Here is a 13,204-nt window from a genome sequence, read left to right as displayed (position 1 = left end):
GAGAACATGCTTTTCCCATAGAAATATTATCTTATGATGATTCCTGAAACAACCCACAAAACCCTCTTTCTGCCATAAAGGACTTCTAAATCCACAATTCTAAGAGTACAAGGAAAGATAGCCCCTCCCAAAAGGAGAAAAAAAATAAAGCCTTCATTAGCAAAGTGAATATAGGGTACGGGAATCATAGTTTAAATTATGGAACTCAACAAACCATCAGTAGAAGGTGACTCATCAAAACTTCAGACTTTTACAACTTTCCTTTCACCTCTAAAGGTCATATTTTGGGGCCGGGGATTTAGCTCAGTGGTTCTGCCGCCTGCCCCGCAAGCGCAAGGACCGGAGTTCGATCCCCAATAGCAAAAAAAAAAAAAAGGTCATATTTTGAAGATTTGAGTAAGAAGTGCATCAGTAAACACAACTGTGACTTCAGAGCTACTTAACACAAAATCAGAAGAAAAAAAACTTCATGAGGTCATTTTGTTAAATCTTGGTAAGCTATTTTGCAGGCAAACAATATTGCTTAATACTGTCTCTAAAGAAAGAAAAGTTCACAATACAGATAATCTTTTCTAGGTTAAGAAATTCACTGTAATTTTTTAAGTTTTAATAGAAAAATTTTATATAAAATGAAAACTAGAGTTCTCTTCATAATGACTTTTCACATATTTTACAACAGTAACATCGTTTGGATTCATCTTTCTTCAAGTCTGGAATTTCTTCAACTCTTCCCATGGGATCTATAAATACTACAATGTATTTATTGCTCTTTTCTAGCTTCTCTCCAAATTACCCGACATTTAATCTTAAGATTCACAAAACTGTATTCTGAATTAATACAAGGCATAAACTTTGTTAAAACTCCATTTAGAGTACAAATTGAGGGATCTTATATATGAACAAAAGATATTTTATACAATATGACTAATTCACATCTTAAAATATTTTACTTCAAAATTTAGAGAGAAAAAAACACTTTTGAGGCATTGAGTCTATCAAGAAGTAAATACTATACTCTGCATTTAAATCTCATCATCTACTGGAAAATCTAAGTCTGAGTAGTGAGACTGATAAACACCACCAGTCCCTTGCACATGAGAACGTTTAAAATCATCTTTACAGCTGCCTAAAAACAATGACAATCTGCTATATTTCTTATACTTAGATTAGAACAACAACAAAATTCTTGAGTAACTTGTGTCCACTTGTTCATTTTGTTTCATTAAAGGTTTAACTTGACCTGTGCAACCACTACTGGAGAAAAGGAAGAAAGGAAACTGCTTCTGTTAACCATCCAACATTTACTGGGTATTCTACTATTTGAGTTTTTGTGGTTTTATACCAGTTAAGTTTAGCATTAATGTGGAAAAGGACTAACATAGTAGAGGGTGACTCTGGCTTATCTTTTAGTGTTAAGTATAATAGAAAATGTTACAGAAACAGCTTACACTGCTACATGAGAATTCTATGGTTCAGCAGCTGTCAAAAGTGTGGTCCAGACACCCTTCAGGGGGGTTTGAAGGGTCAAAACTATTTTTATAATAAAATATGATTAGCCTTTTTCACTAATCAACATGTAAGTGTACAGCAGAGTTTTTCGGATGCTACATGACATGTAGGTTGCCCATCTCCTTCGGTACCAGGGATCAAACTCAGGATCTTGAGCTTGCCACGCAAGGGTGGTCCCACTGAGCTACATCCTCGGCCCTGACATGAGGTAAATGATAAAATAGATGTGGAACACAGTACACAGTGAATTTCATAGAGGCCAACTATTATTGATTAAAATATTGTTAAATATTAGCTGAGCACAGTTTCACATGCCTATAATCCCAGCAACTGAGGTAGGCTGAGGGAGGAGGATCTTAAGTTTGAATCCCACCTAGGCAACTTAGCAAGACCTTGTCTCAATAAACAAACAGGGACTGGGGATGTAGTTCAGTGGCAGAAAATGTTCTTGGGCTCAATGCCCAATACTGTCAAAAAGAAGAAAGGAAAGGAGGGAAGGAGAAAGGGAGGGAGGAATGTCCCTAGACATACCTGCTTATTTTCACTTTTGTCCAAGTCATCAGAATGTATAACAGGCAACAAATATAAATGAATTCAAGTCCATACTGTGGGTTAAAAAACAATAAAAACGGGCCAGGGATATAGCTCAGCAGTGCAGTGCCTGCCTGGCAAGCACGAGACCCTGAGTTTGATTCTGGGACCAAAAAAAAAAAAACCACCATTGGCATCGTACAAGCTCCCCTGACCACAAGGAATAATCCCAGGCTCTTCCTAAGGTACACAGACCCTGAAAAGGCAAAAGAGAAAAATCTCTAAATTACCTAGAAATCTTAAATAAGCAACCTGACACACATAGTTGTTTAATGATATAGAATATCTGCAATATTAACATTTATATAATATTGGTATATTATTATTCATTATTACAGACATTCTTATTATTCCTATTACTAATTACAGAACTGTGTGATTACTAAAACAGTTGTTCTCAGAGGATCATAAGTATACTCTAATATCTACTTTTAGATTCCTTGTTGCAATTTCAAGACTGGTTTAAAAAAATTAGATTAGGTTCAGTCTGTTACATAAAAGCACCTTATATTTTAGAAAAAATGGACCAAAAATTTGAAGGGACAGGGATCTCAGTGAAGAAGACAAAGACAAATAAAATTAAAATTTTAGAAAGTGACCATTAGCTCACATTATAGCAAAACCTGAAAAATGGATCAGAGCTAAATGTAAAAGCTAATGCTATAAAAATTTATAGAAGAAATCATAAGAGAAAATGTAACATTTGGTGAACCAAATATTTCTTGAATATAACAAAAAAACACAAGGGGCCGGGGATTTAGCTCAGTGGTTCTGCCACCTGCCTCGCAAGCACAAGGTCCCAAGTTTGATCCCCGGTACCAAAAAAAAAAAAGAAAAAAAAAAAAAACACATAACAAAAAAACACAATTCATAAAACTGATAAAATTGGAATTTAATCAAAATTTAAAACTTCTGTTCTTCAAAGACACTGTTAGGAGAATGAAGAACACAAGCCACAGGTTAGAAGAAAATATCTGCAGAGCAAACATCTTAAAAAAGGACTTGTATCCAGAAAATGTTTTAAAAAAAAAAGGGCCAGGGATTTAGCTCAGTGGTTCCACCGCCTGCCTCGCAAGCGCAAGGACCTGAGTTCAATCCTGGGTACCAAAAAAAAAGAAACCCAATTTTTAAACACGGGCAAAACATATGAACAGTGACTTTAATAAAGAAGATATAGAACTGCAAAGAATCACAAGAAAAGATACAATGCAAAAAAAAAAACTGCACTGAGGTGTTACTACACACCTACTAGAATGGCTAAAATTAAAATGACTGACCATACCAAGTGTTGATGAGGATATCAAATCTAACACACTGGTAGTAGGAATGTAAAATGGTATAACTATTTTAGAAACAGTTCAGCAGTTTAAGAGGTTAAACACACACCTATCAAATGATCTACTGATTTCACTCTTACGAATTTACTCCAAACAAACCATATATTTATATAAAGATGTGCACGCAAATGTTCATGGCACGCTTATTTGTAATAGCCAAAACTGTAAACAATTCAAATGTCATCAGTGGGTGAATGCATAAACAAATCCAATGGAATAAAAAGAAATGAACTACTGATCCATCCACCATCATAGGTGAATCATAAAATAATTACACTGAATAAAAGAACCCAGGTCCTCATACATATTCTCTCTCTCTCTCTCTCTCTCTCTCTCTCTCTCTCTCTCTCTCTCTCTCTCTCTCTCATTTATATAAAACTCCAGAAAATGTACACAAACATAATGGACAGAAAAGCAGACCACTAGATATCTTGCAGAGAGAGGGACAGGAGGGTCGAATAACACAGCAGTCCTGGGAAGATTTTGGACATGATAGATAACATTCACTATACTGGATGGGGTGATGATTAAGGTGCTTATATTCTGTGAGACGTCAAATTATAATACATATTCTACTCTCTCTCTCTCTTTTGGTACTAGGGATTGAACTTAGAGCCCCACAACTTCCTGCATTGATATTTCCCTTTTGTGCTTATTATTTCATACTATCCGCAATTAAATGGGATATTTCTTTGGCAAATATCCTTTTGTTTTTAAGCCTCAAAATACAATAAATACTGACAGCTGAGAGAGAGTAGAGTTTAATGGTTAAGAGCACTGGGGGCAATGGAGTTAAGACCTACCAGTCCATATGAAACCCAGATCGGTCCCAAATTAGCTTGAGTTGCTTAACTTTGGCTCTGTTTCCTCACTGATGAAAGGAGAAAAATAATGGTACTGACCTCACAGACTTATTGGCAGAATTTAATTAATGTATGTAAAGTACTCAAATAGGGCTGAAGGTATGTGACTCAGTGGTAGAGCACTTACCTAGCATGTCCCTGGCCCTGGGTTCAATCCCTAGAGTTGCAAAAAAAAAAAAAAAAAAAAAAAAAGAGTAGAGATAATGCCTCCTCTAGTAAAGTAATAAATACAGCATAAAAGCTAGCTACCGACATCACTAGTCACAAAAGCAACTTTTATAACATGTCCTTAAATAGTCAATAAATAGTCAATAGTATTCCTTTAATAGCTGTTCAGAAATGGAGGCCCCAGAGCATTAGGTTCTTAGTTCAAAGAATAAACTATAATTAGGAGGGTCTATATATACCATCACTGTCCTACAGATCTTCCTGCAATTATGAAATGTTTGTATACTGTCCAATGTGGTAATGACTAGCCATATGTGGCTAGTGAGCACTTAAAATGTATTTATCTATTTTTAATTAATGTAAATAGCCACATGAGTCTAGTGACTACCATATCAGACAATAAAGCTTTAAAAGATAACCTAGAAAACTCCAAAATATATTTTAGAATAGTCAAGAGTTTTCACATTACTCACCACTTAAGTGGAACATGCCATCTTTAAACATGCAAATTAGTAAGATTTTACAAATTCCAGAAATGTTTAACAAAGAAAATAAATTTAAAATATCACATGGTTAATGCAAAGGCTACTTCTGCCACTATGTTGAACAAACTTAAAAGTATGAAATTTTAAGCTGGGCATGTTAGTACACACCTGTAATCCCAGCACTCAAAACTTCGAAGCATGAGGATCACCCTGAGTTCGAGGCCAGCCTGGGTTACATAAAGAGTTTAAGGCCAATCTGAACTACAAAGTGAGATCGTGCCTTAAAAAAAAAATTAAATTACAAATACAATAAACATATAATATTAAATGATAGCAATATCTTTAGTTCAAAGGACAATGGTAAATCTGAACACTTATAGGTAGATATTCTAGAATGTAAGAATTTTAGGATGAAGAGGAAACAGAAGGAAAAATTCTCTATGATCCCATATTCTTGAGCTGATGATAGCAAAAAATACACTTCTAATTCCCTCTTTTATTTTAAAAATAACAAACTCTCTTGCTTTCTACTATTGGAAAATGAAAGAGGGGAAAAAAAATATGCCAGATGCCTTATATATATGTTTAATCTCATGAAGCCTAACAGAACAGTACGATAAGCATTAACAACCTTGTTAGAGTAAGATTAGGAAAAGTAATTTGCCCAAGATTATATGGCTAATATATGCCCAAGAGAGAACGGAACTCACATCTACCTGGTTTTAAGACTATACCAGAAGAGCCTGTCAATACCAGCCTGCTATTGGAAACAAGGCAGCAAGAGCCTTAAGATAAATCTACCCTCTTCTGATCATTCTAAACACCAGGATCATCAATATCTATCAAGAGGAGGGTAATAAAGAAACAGATGGATAAGAAATCATCTGTGCCACTAACATTTTTTCCGGGAAAGCTCATGCTAAAATATTCCCATGTGTTCCCTAGAATATACTACCCATAAACAGAAAAATTAAATCAAGAATAAAAGGTATCTTTAAGGAAAAGTATAACGAAAAGGAAACAAGCAAGAAAAATAAACACGGAAAAAGATAAGAGGAAGCAATCTCAGGAAGATGGTAATTGTTACCAGAAACTACTTCAAGTGCTACTGTAAACCAGTGTCTCAAGCTATATACACGTGAACCATTAAATTAATATTCTAAAAAATATTAGGTAATTGAGAAATGCAGGCTCTCGACAAGCACAAAGAAATATCAAATTTATTTTGCTTTCAAAACATCAAATAGCAAAAATAGTCTGTTGCTACATTATGTAAAAGAAGTCATGTGATAATACATAGCATTTACTTGTCTGAATAAACTTCAGTAAGCTTTTGATCTTACTGAATCTACACTTAGAAATAAAATACAGATACACTTCAGGATTTGAATCCAACTTATTGAAACCCAGGAATTAAATAGATTATGCTAAATTTTTAAGATTCTACTGTTTGACAGAAACTATGTCTATCACAATCTGAACTCTTTCTTACCCTTGCCATGCAAAACTCAGGAAATGAACAGATGTGGGCAATCTGGTATCCCTCACTATCTACACTTTCACCATCCAATAGATTCAGACTGCAAGGAATACTTTCGAATCTTAAAGAGTTTTTAAAATATAATTTCACATGATTTAGGGTTTTTCAGCAACATGCAGATATTCCAGGTACAAAACAGATCTTAGAAAATATCTTTTTACACCATATTTTCTCAGCCCTCTGCTGGAACAGCTGTGGCAGTTAAGTTACTGCCCCTTAGCTTCAAAGTGCAACATTCCCCACTATTATCCTGCTTTGTGATGCTAGAGCTAGAATCCTCTCTACAAACCTTGCTTGCACTTTTCAGTGGGGTTCCTTAAAGCTCTACCAAGCAAGACAAAGCACTGAAAACTGACTGCAAATCTGGAGGAAGATGACACTTGTACCTTTCTGCCTACTCTCTGGGATTCATAAAAGTGTTTCCTTAACAAAGGCTTCTTCATCTCTTTATAACAGGCCCTTCCCATAGCAGCAAGCCAATCAGTTTGCAGTGTTTCAATACTTACTGAACTAGTTTCATAATACACCATGGGCACCAGTCAGCATCCCCTCCTCAAGAGGTCTAGATCTCAATCTCACAGGTCCCATTTTCCAAGCTTAGACACCAGCATCAGTCCTGTAGCAGTTTCTCCCCACAGGTCTAAATCTCAATTCAACAGGATCTTTCTAAGTTTTTCACTTGTCCTTGAATTTTATGGATAGTACCTGGTGTCCTATTGTATCTTATCTTCACAACTTGAGTTTTATTTTTATCTTTTCTATTACCTACTTAACCTTCTATCTAGTTAACCATTCTCTCTATTAAACCATGTCTGTTCAAATTACTAGTATGATTTCCGCCTATGCAAAGAACCCTAACGAAACAAAATTGTCTCATATAGAATATGGTTATTGTGACTTTCATTAAAATGTAATTTTAGCCTGCCATGGTGGTATACGCCTATAATCCCAGCACCTGGGAGGATGAGGCAGGAGGATTGCTTAGTTCAAGGCCAGCCTAAGCTATATTTTGTGTTCAAGGCCAGTTTCAACTACACGGCGAGACCTTGTCCCAACAAAAACAGTGTAAAATTGGGCAGAGGATTTAGCTCAGTGGTGCTGCCACCTGCCTCACAAGCGCATGGTCCTGAGTTCGATCCCTGGTACCCAAAAAAAGTGTAAAATTATGTTATTTCATGCATATAACTATCACCTTACTATGTTCACTTAGTTTACTAAATTTACTAATGGAGCAGATCCAAATCTTATTACCACAAAAATCTCTGGTGGCAAGTCTCTCTCTACTACACTAAGTTGCACTACTTGACAAAACATGATGCAGTATTTTATTATGAACTCCATCTTGAAATTTAATGTAAAATGAGTTTATGTTTTAAGTGTTAGATATTCCAACAAAGAAAAACAATTAGCACTCACCTTAATGAAGTTACAGATGGACAAGCCTGTCCATACAAACCCATCTGGCCACAAAGAGAATCTAAAAAGTAAACAAGAGTTAGTTATCAGATGCTCCAAAATAAATTAAACTAAAAGTCACGCTACAATTTTAATTAAAACTCTGTGAAAAAATAGAAGGCTACAAGAATAACCATTATCAGAATGTAAACTCACATGAATGAAAAATGCTACTGAGTAATAAGAGGGATTATAGTGAAGTAACTCATATCAGGAAGAGTAAAAAAGAGAAGCAAGCATACCATAACTATGATATCCAAAGGAGCTCAGATTTCATAAAACTTGGCAAATGGTTATCCCTTATACAGTGTCCAAACTATTTAAAAGAATCTCAGGAGTTCCAAAAGAATACCTAAACTATCATTGAGCTGGGCATGCAGGTCCCTGCTCCCACATTAACTGCTCCCCCCATTTATACATCTCTTCAATGAAAGCAGTACTACCTTTATTAGTTTTATTTATTAAATTTCACTAAGACATCTGAAGAAACAGTACCATTGCTTAAAAAAAAGTTAAGATTAACATCAGAACACAAGGAGCTCTGAATAAGTTCTAGGTTCAAATTCTAACTTGTAACACTGCTGAGACCTTGAAGAATTTATATAACTTTACTGAACCTCAGTTTCTTCATCTGAAATTTGGCAATATAACACCTGTATAACACTTTTTAACTTTATCATTGTAGGTCAGCTGTTAGAATTAAATAATAAAATGAACAAATGTGAAAATGTCTATTTAGCGCTACTCTCCCTAGGATATGGTAGTGTGGAATATTTTCACTAGGCACAAGGATGACTCACAAATGCTAAAGGCAACTGTTATGATTTATTTGTATCTAGATGTCCCCCCAAATGCCTATGCACTCATAGGTGGGAAGTTTCGATGGTGGCTGGATTAGGGGGTCTGAATGTAGATTAAGGGTGTGATACTGGGATTGCCAGGGTGGATAATGGAAGCTCGCTCTGTCATGGGTATGGGCGGCACCAATCAACAAGCTTGTTGCCTAGATGGAATAAACAGTAAGGGACAGAAAGAAGGCTAGCTTGCTGCTGCTGCTTCACCATCTCTTGCCTGTTTGCCACAGACTATTTCTTCTTTGTGATGTCCTCTGCCATGCCACCCTGCCTTGGAGCCAGCTGACTATGACCTGAAACCTACAAACTATAAGCTGTACAAACCTTTCCTCCTTTAACTTGAAGGTGCCAGGTATTCTGTCTCAGCAATGAGAAAAGTGACTAAGACAGTAATATAACTGAGATAAGTTAGAATAGGTACGGGTGTATACATGTGAATACATTGCACAAGTGATAAAGAGACTCTGAGCATGTTCAGTCTGAAAGGAAGGGGTCAGCTGCTACTGGCAGCTCTAGCCAAAGGTTACTAAAGAAAGAGTATTTTAGGTCCATTATTGTTTTGTTGCTGGTATTTTGGGGGGGGGCCCTGCTGGGGACTGAACTTGGTCTTTGCACTAGGCTACCTCCCCAGCCCTTTCTGATTTTTTTATTTTGAGAAAGGGTCTCACTCAGTTATTAAGTTTCCCTGGCTGGGTTCAAACCTGTGATCATCCTCTCTCAGCTACACAGAGTGCTGGGATTATAGGCATGTGCCACCACACCCAGCTCAGACCAGTAAGAACTTCCAGGTTTTTTTTGTTTTGTTTTTGAGATAGTCTATGTCGATCAGGCTGGCCTTGAACTCACTATGTAGCCCAGGCTGGCCTCAAACTTGTGGTGGTCCTCCTGCCTCAGGCTCCCAGAGTGCTGGGATCACAGGTTTGCACCACCGAGCCCAGAAGAACTTCCAGTTTTTCAAAAGAAGAAATCCAAAATCTTATTTCAATTCTAATTTTTATTTTCTAAATATTATCTGAGCCAAAGAACACATTGGATTTTTTTCTAAGTTTATAACTGTTGATTCAGAGGCTTACTGAATTACCAACAACTAATTGCCCCATATGCTAGACAGACACAATTTTATTTCTGCCAGGATGACAAGACAGATGGCTTGACCACCATATTCAGTTAAAATAACTAGACTGCTAAATAAAATTTTATAAACAAATCAAAAAAATAACAAAAAATTAAGGTATGATCAGAAGTCAAAAATTAAGAATAAGAAGGGATTTAGGGAGGTACTAAAACCAGCTTTCCTTCACCATTAGGGCATCTGTCAAACCACATGAATTCCAACTTGTAATTAATTCTAAGACATCTTGAGGTCCAGGAAAAGAGGCAAAGTTCAGATCTTACCCAAAAGAATTACAAGGAAGACTGCTTTGGGAGGGGAGAGGATGTGGAGACAAGATTTGTTATATAGGTCAGGGTGGCCTCAAATTTGAGATGCTCCTGCCTCAGCCTCCCAACTGCTGGAATTACAGGTTGGGATTACAGACGTCCACTACCACACCAGGCTCAAAATTGCTTTTTTAACCTTGGTACCAGATGCAGACAAGGAGATAAGGGTATGACAGTAGTGCAGTGCTGTCTCCTCTGATAGTCCACAACCACATGTTGATCCTCCCTAGGATTATGGTTTTAAACACTCCATACCTAGAAGTTTTTTGTAGTGACTGTAGACATGTAGACATGGTAGTGTCCCCCATTCAACCCTGAGGATGCAAATGCAAATTCTCTCTAGGGGAATTCATCTTTGATTTAGGCCTTTGAAAAGTTCCCACCACAAGGAGGGTTATAAAATTAATGATGTGAATAAATTAATTCACAATCAAAACTCACAAAACCCAGAAACAAGACACTCATAGCAATATACAGCAGAAACATCAGTTAGTGTAATTAAAACCAAAAAGATACTGTTTTCTATTGTTTTTATTTTATGAGTGCTTTACTGAGTCCTATATTTTAATCACCTGCATACAAATGAATCCCTTATCTTTGTCTCTAGCAGGGATGAATCTCCTAATATCTAAACATAAATATCTAATATTGGGATGCGCAATGCCTCTGGGTGAAGGCACGGGTCCTCTGGGTGAAAGGCGGGCGTGCGCCCTCGTTTCCCTCTGGTCAGCCCCTGCCGCCCTCACCCCACGCCCGGTGTGCGGCCCCTCGCCCATCCTGCGGACTTTGCGGACTTTACGTGCGGTACCGCGCGTCAAAGGCCCAGCCCCGTAGTCTCCACGGGTAGCGGACTTTTGGCCCGCGAAGATGGATAGCAGTGTCGCAGCTTTTGACGACGCAGTGCAAGAACGTGTGATCAACGAGGAGTACAAAATATGTTTAAAAAAATAAGCCTTTTCTTTATGATTTGGTGATGACCCATGCTCTAGAGTGGCCCAGCCTAACTGCACAGTGGCTTCCAGATGTAACCAGACCAGAAGGGAAAGATTTCAGCATTCATTGACTTGTCCTGGGCACACACACATCGGATAAACAAAACCACCTTGTGATAGCCAGCGTACAGCTCCCTAACGATGATGCCCAGTTTGATGCATCACATTATGACAGTGAGAAAGGAGAATTTGGAGGTTTTGGCTCCGTTAGTGGGAAAATTGAAATAGAAATCAAGATCAACCATGAAGGAGAAGTAAACAGGGCCCGTTATATGCCCCAGAACCCTTGCATCATTGCAACAAAGACTCCATCCAGTGATGTTCTTGTTTTTGACTATACAAAGCATCCTTCTAAACCAGACCCCTCTGGAGAGTGCAACCCAGACTTGCGTCTCTGTGGACATCAGAAGGAAGGCTATGGGCTTTCTTGGTACCCAAATCTCAGTGGGCACTTACTTAGTACTTCAGATGACCATACCATCTGCCTATGGGACATCACTGCTGTTCCAAAGGAAGGAAAAGTGGTGGAGGCGAAGACCAACTTTACAGGCCATACAGCAGTAGTAGAAGATGTTTCCTGGCATCTGCTCCATGAGTCTCTGTTTGGGTCAGTTGCTGATGACCAGAAACTTATGATTTGGGATACTCAGTCAAACAACACTTTCAAACCAAGCCACTCAGTTGATGCTCACACTGCTGAAGTGAACTGCCTTTCAATCCTTCTAGTGAATTCATTCTTGCCACAGGATCAGCTGACAAGACTGTTGCTTTGTGGGATCTAAGAAACCTGAAACTTAAATTGCATTCCTTTGAATCACATAAGGATGAAATATTCCAGGTTCAGTGGTCACCTCACAATGAGACTATTCTGGCTTCCAGTGGTACTGATTGCAGACTGAATGCCTGGGATTTAAGTAAAATTGGAGAAGAGCAATCTCCAGAAGATGCAGAAGATTGCCCACCTGAGTTGTTGTTTATTCATGGTGGTCACACTGCCAAGATATCTGATTTTTCCTGGAATCCCAATGAACCTTGGGTGATTTATTCTGTATCAGAAGACAATATCATGCAAGTGTGGCAGATGGCATAGAACATTTATAATGATGAAGACCCTGAAGGAAGTGTGGATCCAGAAAGACAAGGATCCTAGATATATCTGCACTCGTGATTTTAGACTCCCCTTTTTTCCTCTCAACCCTGAGACTGATTTAACACTGGTTTTGAGACATACAGACTTTGTTCAGCTATCCCTCCACAACAGGTACCACCAATAATACTAGTGGCCCAAAAAGTGGGTGTTTTCTAAATATTAACTGGGGTACCTGATTCAGCAAAGCCACAGACTTACATTTAAATTTTCTTCAGGAATTTTCTATTAACAAACCCAGGTCTAAAGTAGCTACAGAAAGGGGAATATATTGTGTGATTATTTTTCTTCTTAAGATAAATCCCCAAGTTTTTCAGACTTGTTTTAGTAAAGGCTAAAGTGAGTAAGGAATAGAGCCAAGTGAGGTTAGGTGTCTGAGCCATGAAGTATAAGTACTACAAGATGTCATTTTTATTCAGGAATTAGGGGAGAATCAAGTCATAGATTCCTACTCTAAATCTTCATACCTGACTTTCCAGGATGCACATTTTTCCTATGTAGACCAGTCTCCTCTTGGTTTATTCACTTAAGTCAAAGCTACATGTTCCCCCTTCCCTATATATTTTTGCTTGTTAGTGTATTTCTTGAGCTGTTTTCATATTATTCCTTTTTTTTCTGTGAAATGGTTTCTGTTGTTTTTTGTTGTTGTTTTAACTTGGGACCACCAAGTTGTAAAGATGTATGTTTTTACCTGACAGTTGTCCCTCAGGTAGACTGTCAGGTTGAAAAGGGTGATTTGATAGCTTATATTTGTTTTTAAAATTAAATTAATCCCTGATAAGAGTTGCTTTTTTTTTTTTTTTTTAAGAAGTTAGTCCTTGAC

At 37.5% G+C, this 13,204-nt stretch overlaps 1 protein-coding gene and 1 pseudogene across 7 annotated transcripts in view; one reads left to right on the top strand and one right to left on the bottom strand.

Annotated features, from left to right (window-relative positions):
- The window catches only part of Foxj3 (forkhead box J3), a 117,817-nt gene that overhangs the window by 87,840 nt on the left and 16,773 nt on the right, over positions 1-13,204 (bottom strand). For 4 of the 6 annotated variants that reach the window (XM_087215185.1, XM_013068168.3, XM_004871813.3 and 1 more), the window contains exon 2: positions 7,910-7,970. Coding sequence is in view for 5 of the 6 variants with exons in the window: in XM_013068168.3 (XP_012923622.1) it covers positions 7,910-7,953 (44 nt within the window). In the remaining variant the exon portion in view is untranslated. Of the gene's footprint in view, positions 1-2,040; positions 2,272-7,909; positions 7,971-13,204 lie in introns of those variants that run through there. The other 2 variants (XM_087215183.1, XM_087215184.1) reach the window with 2 other exon arrangements.
- Positions 11,183-13,203, top strand: LOC101721016 (histone-binding protein RBBP4 pseudogene; annotated as a pseudogene). Its single transcript, XR_015452713.1, has one exon. The product of XR_015452713.1 is annotated as a histone-binding protein RBBP4 pseudogene (transcript).

Source organism: Heterocephalus glaber, unplaced genomic scaffold (genome assembly GCF_053883595.1).
Source record: "Heterocephalus glaber isolate CG9 unplaced genomic scaffold, H.glaber_assembly_v1.0 deba00001452, whole genome shotgun sequence".
Classification (NCBI taxonomy): Eukaryota; Metazoa; Chordata; class Mammalia; order Rodentia; family Bathyergidae; genus Heterocephalus; species Heterocephalus glaber.
This window is presented reverse-complemented; position numbering and strand designations above follow the sequence as displayed.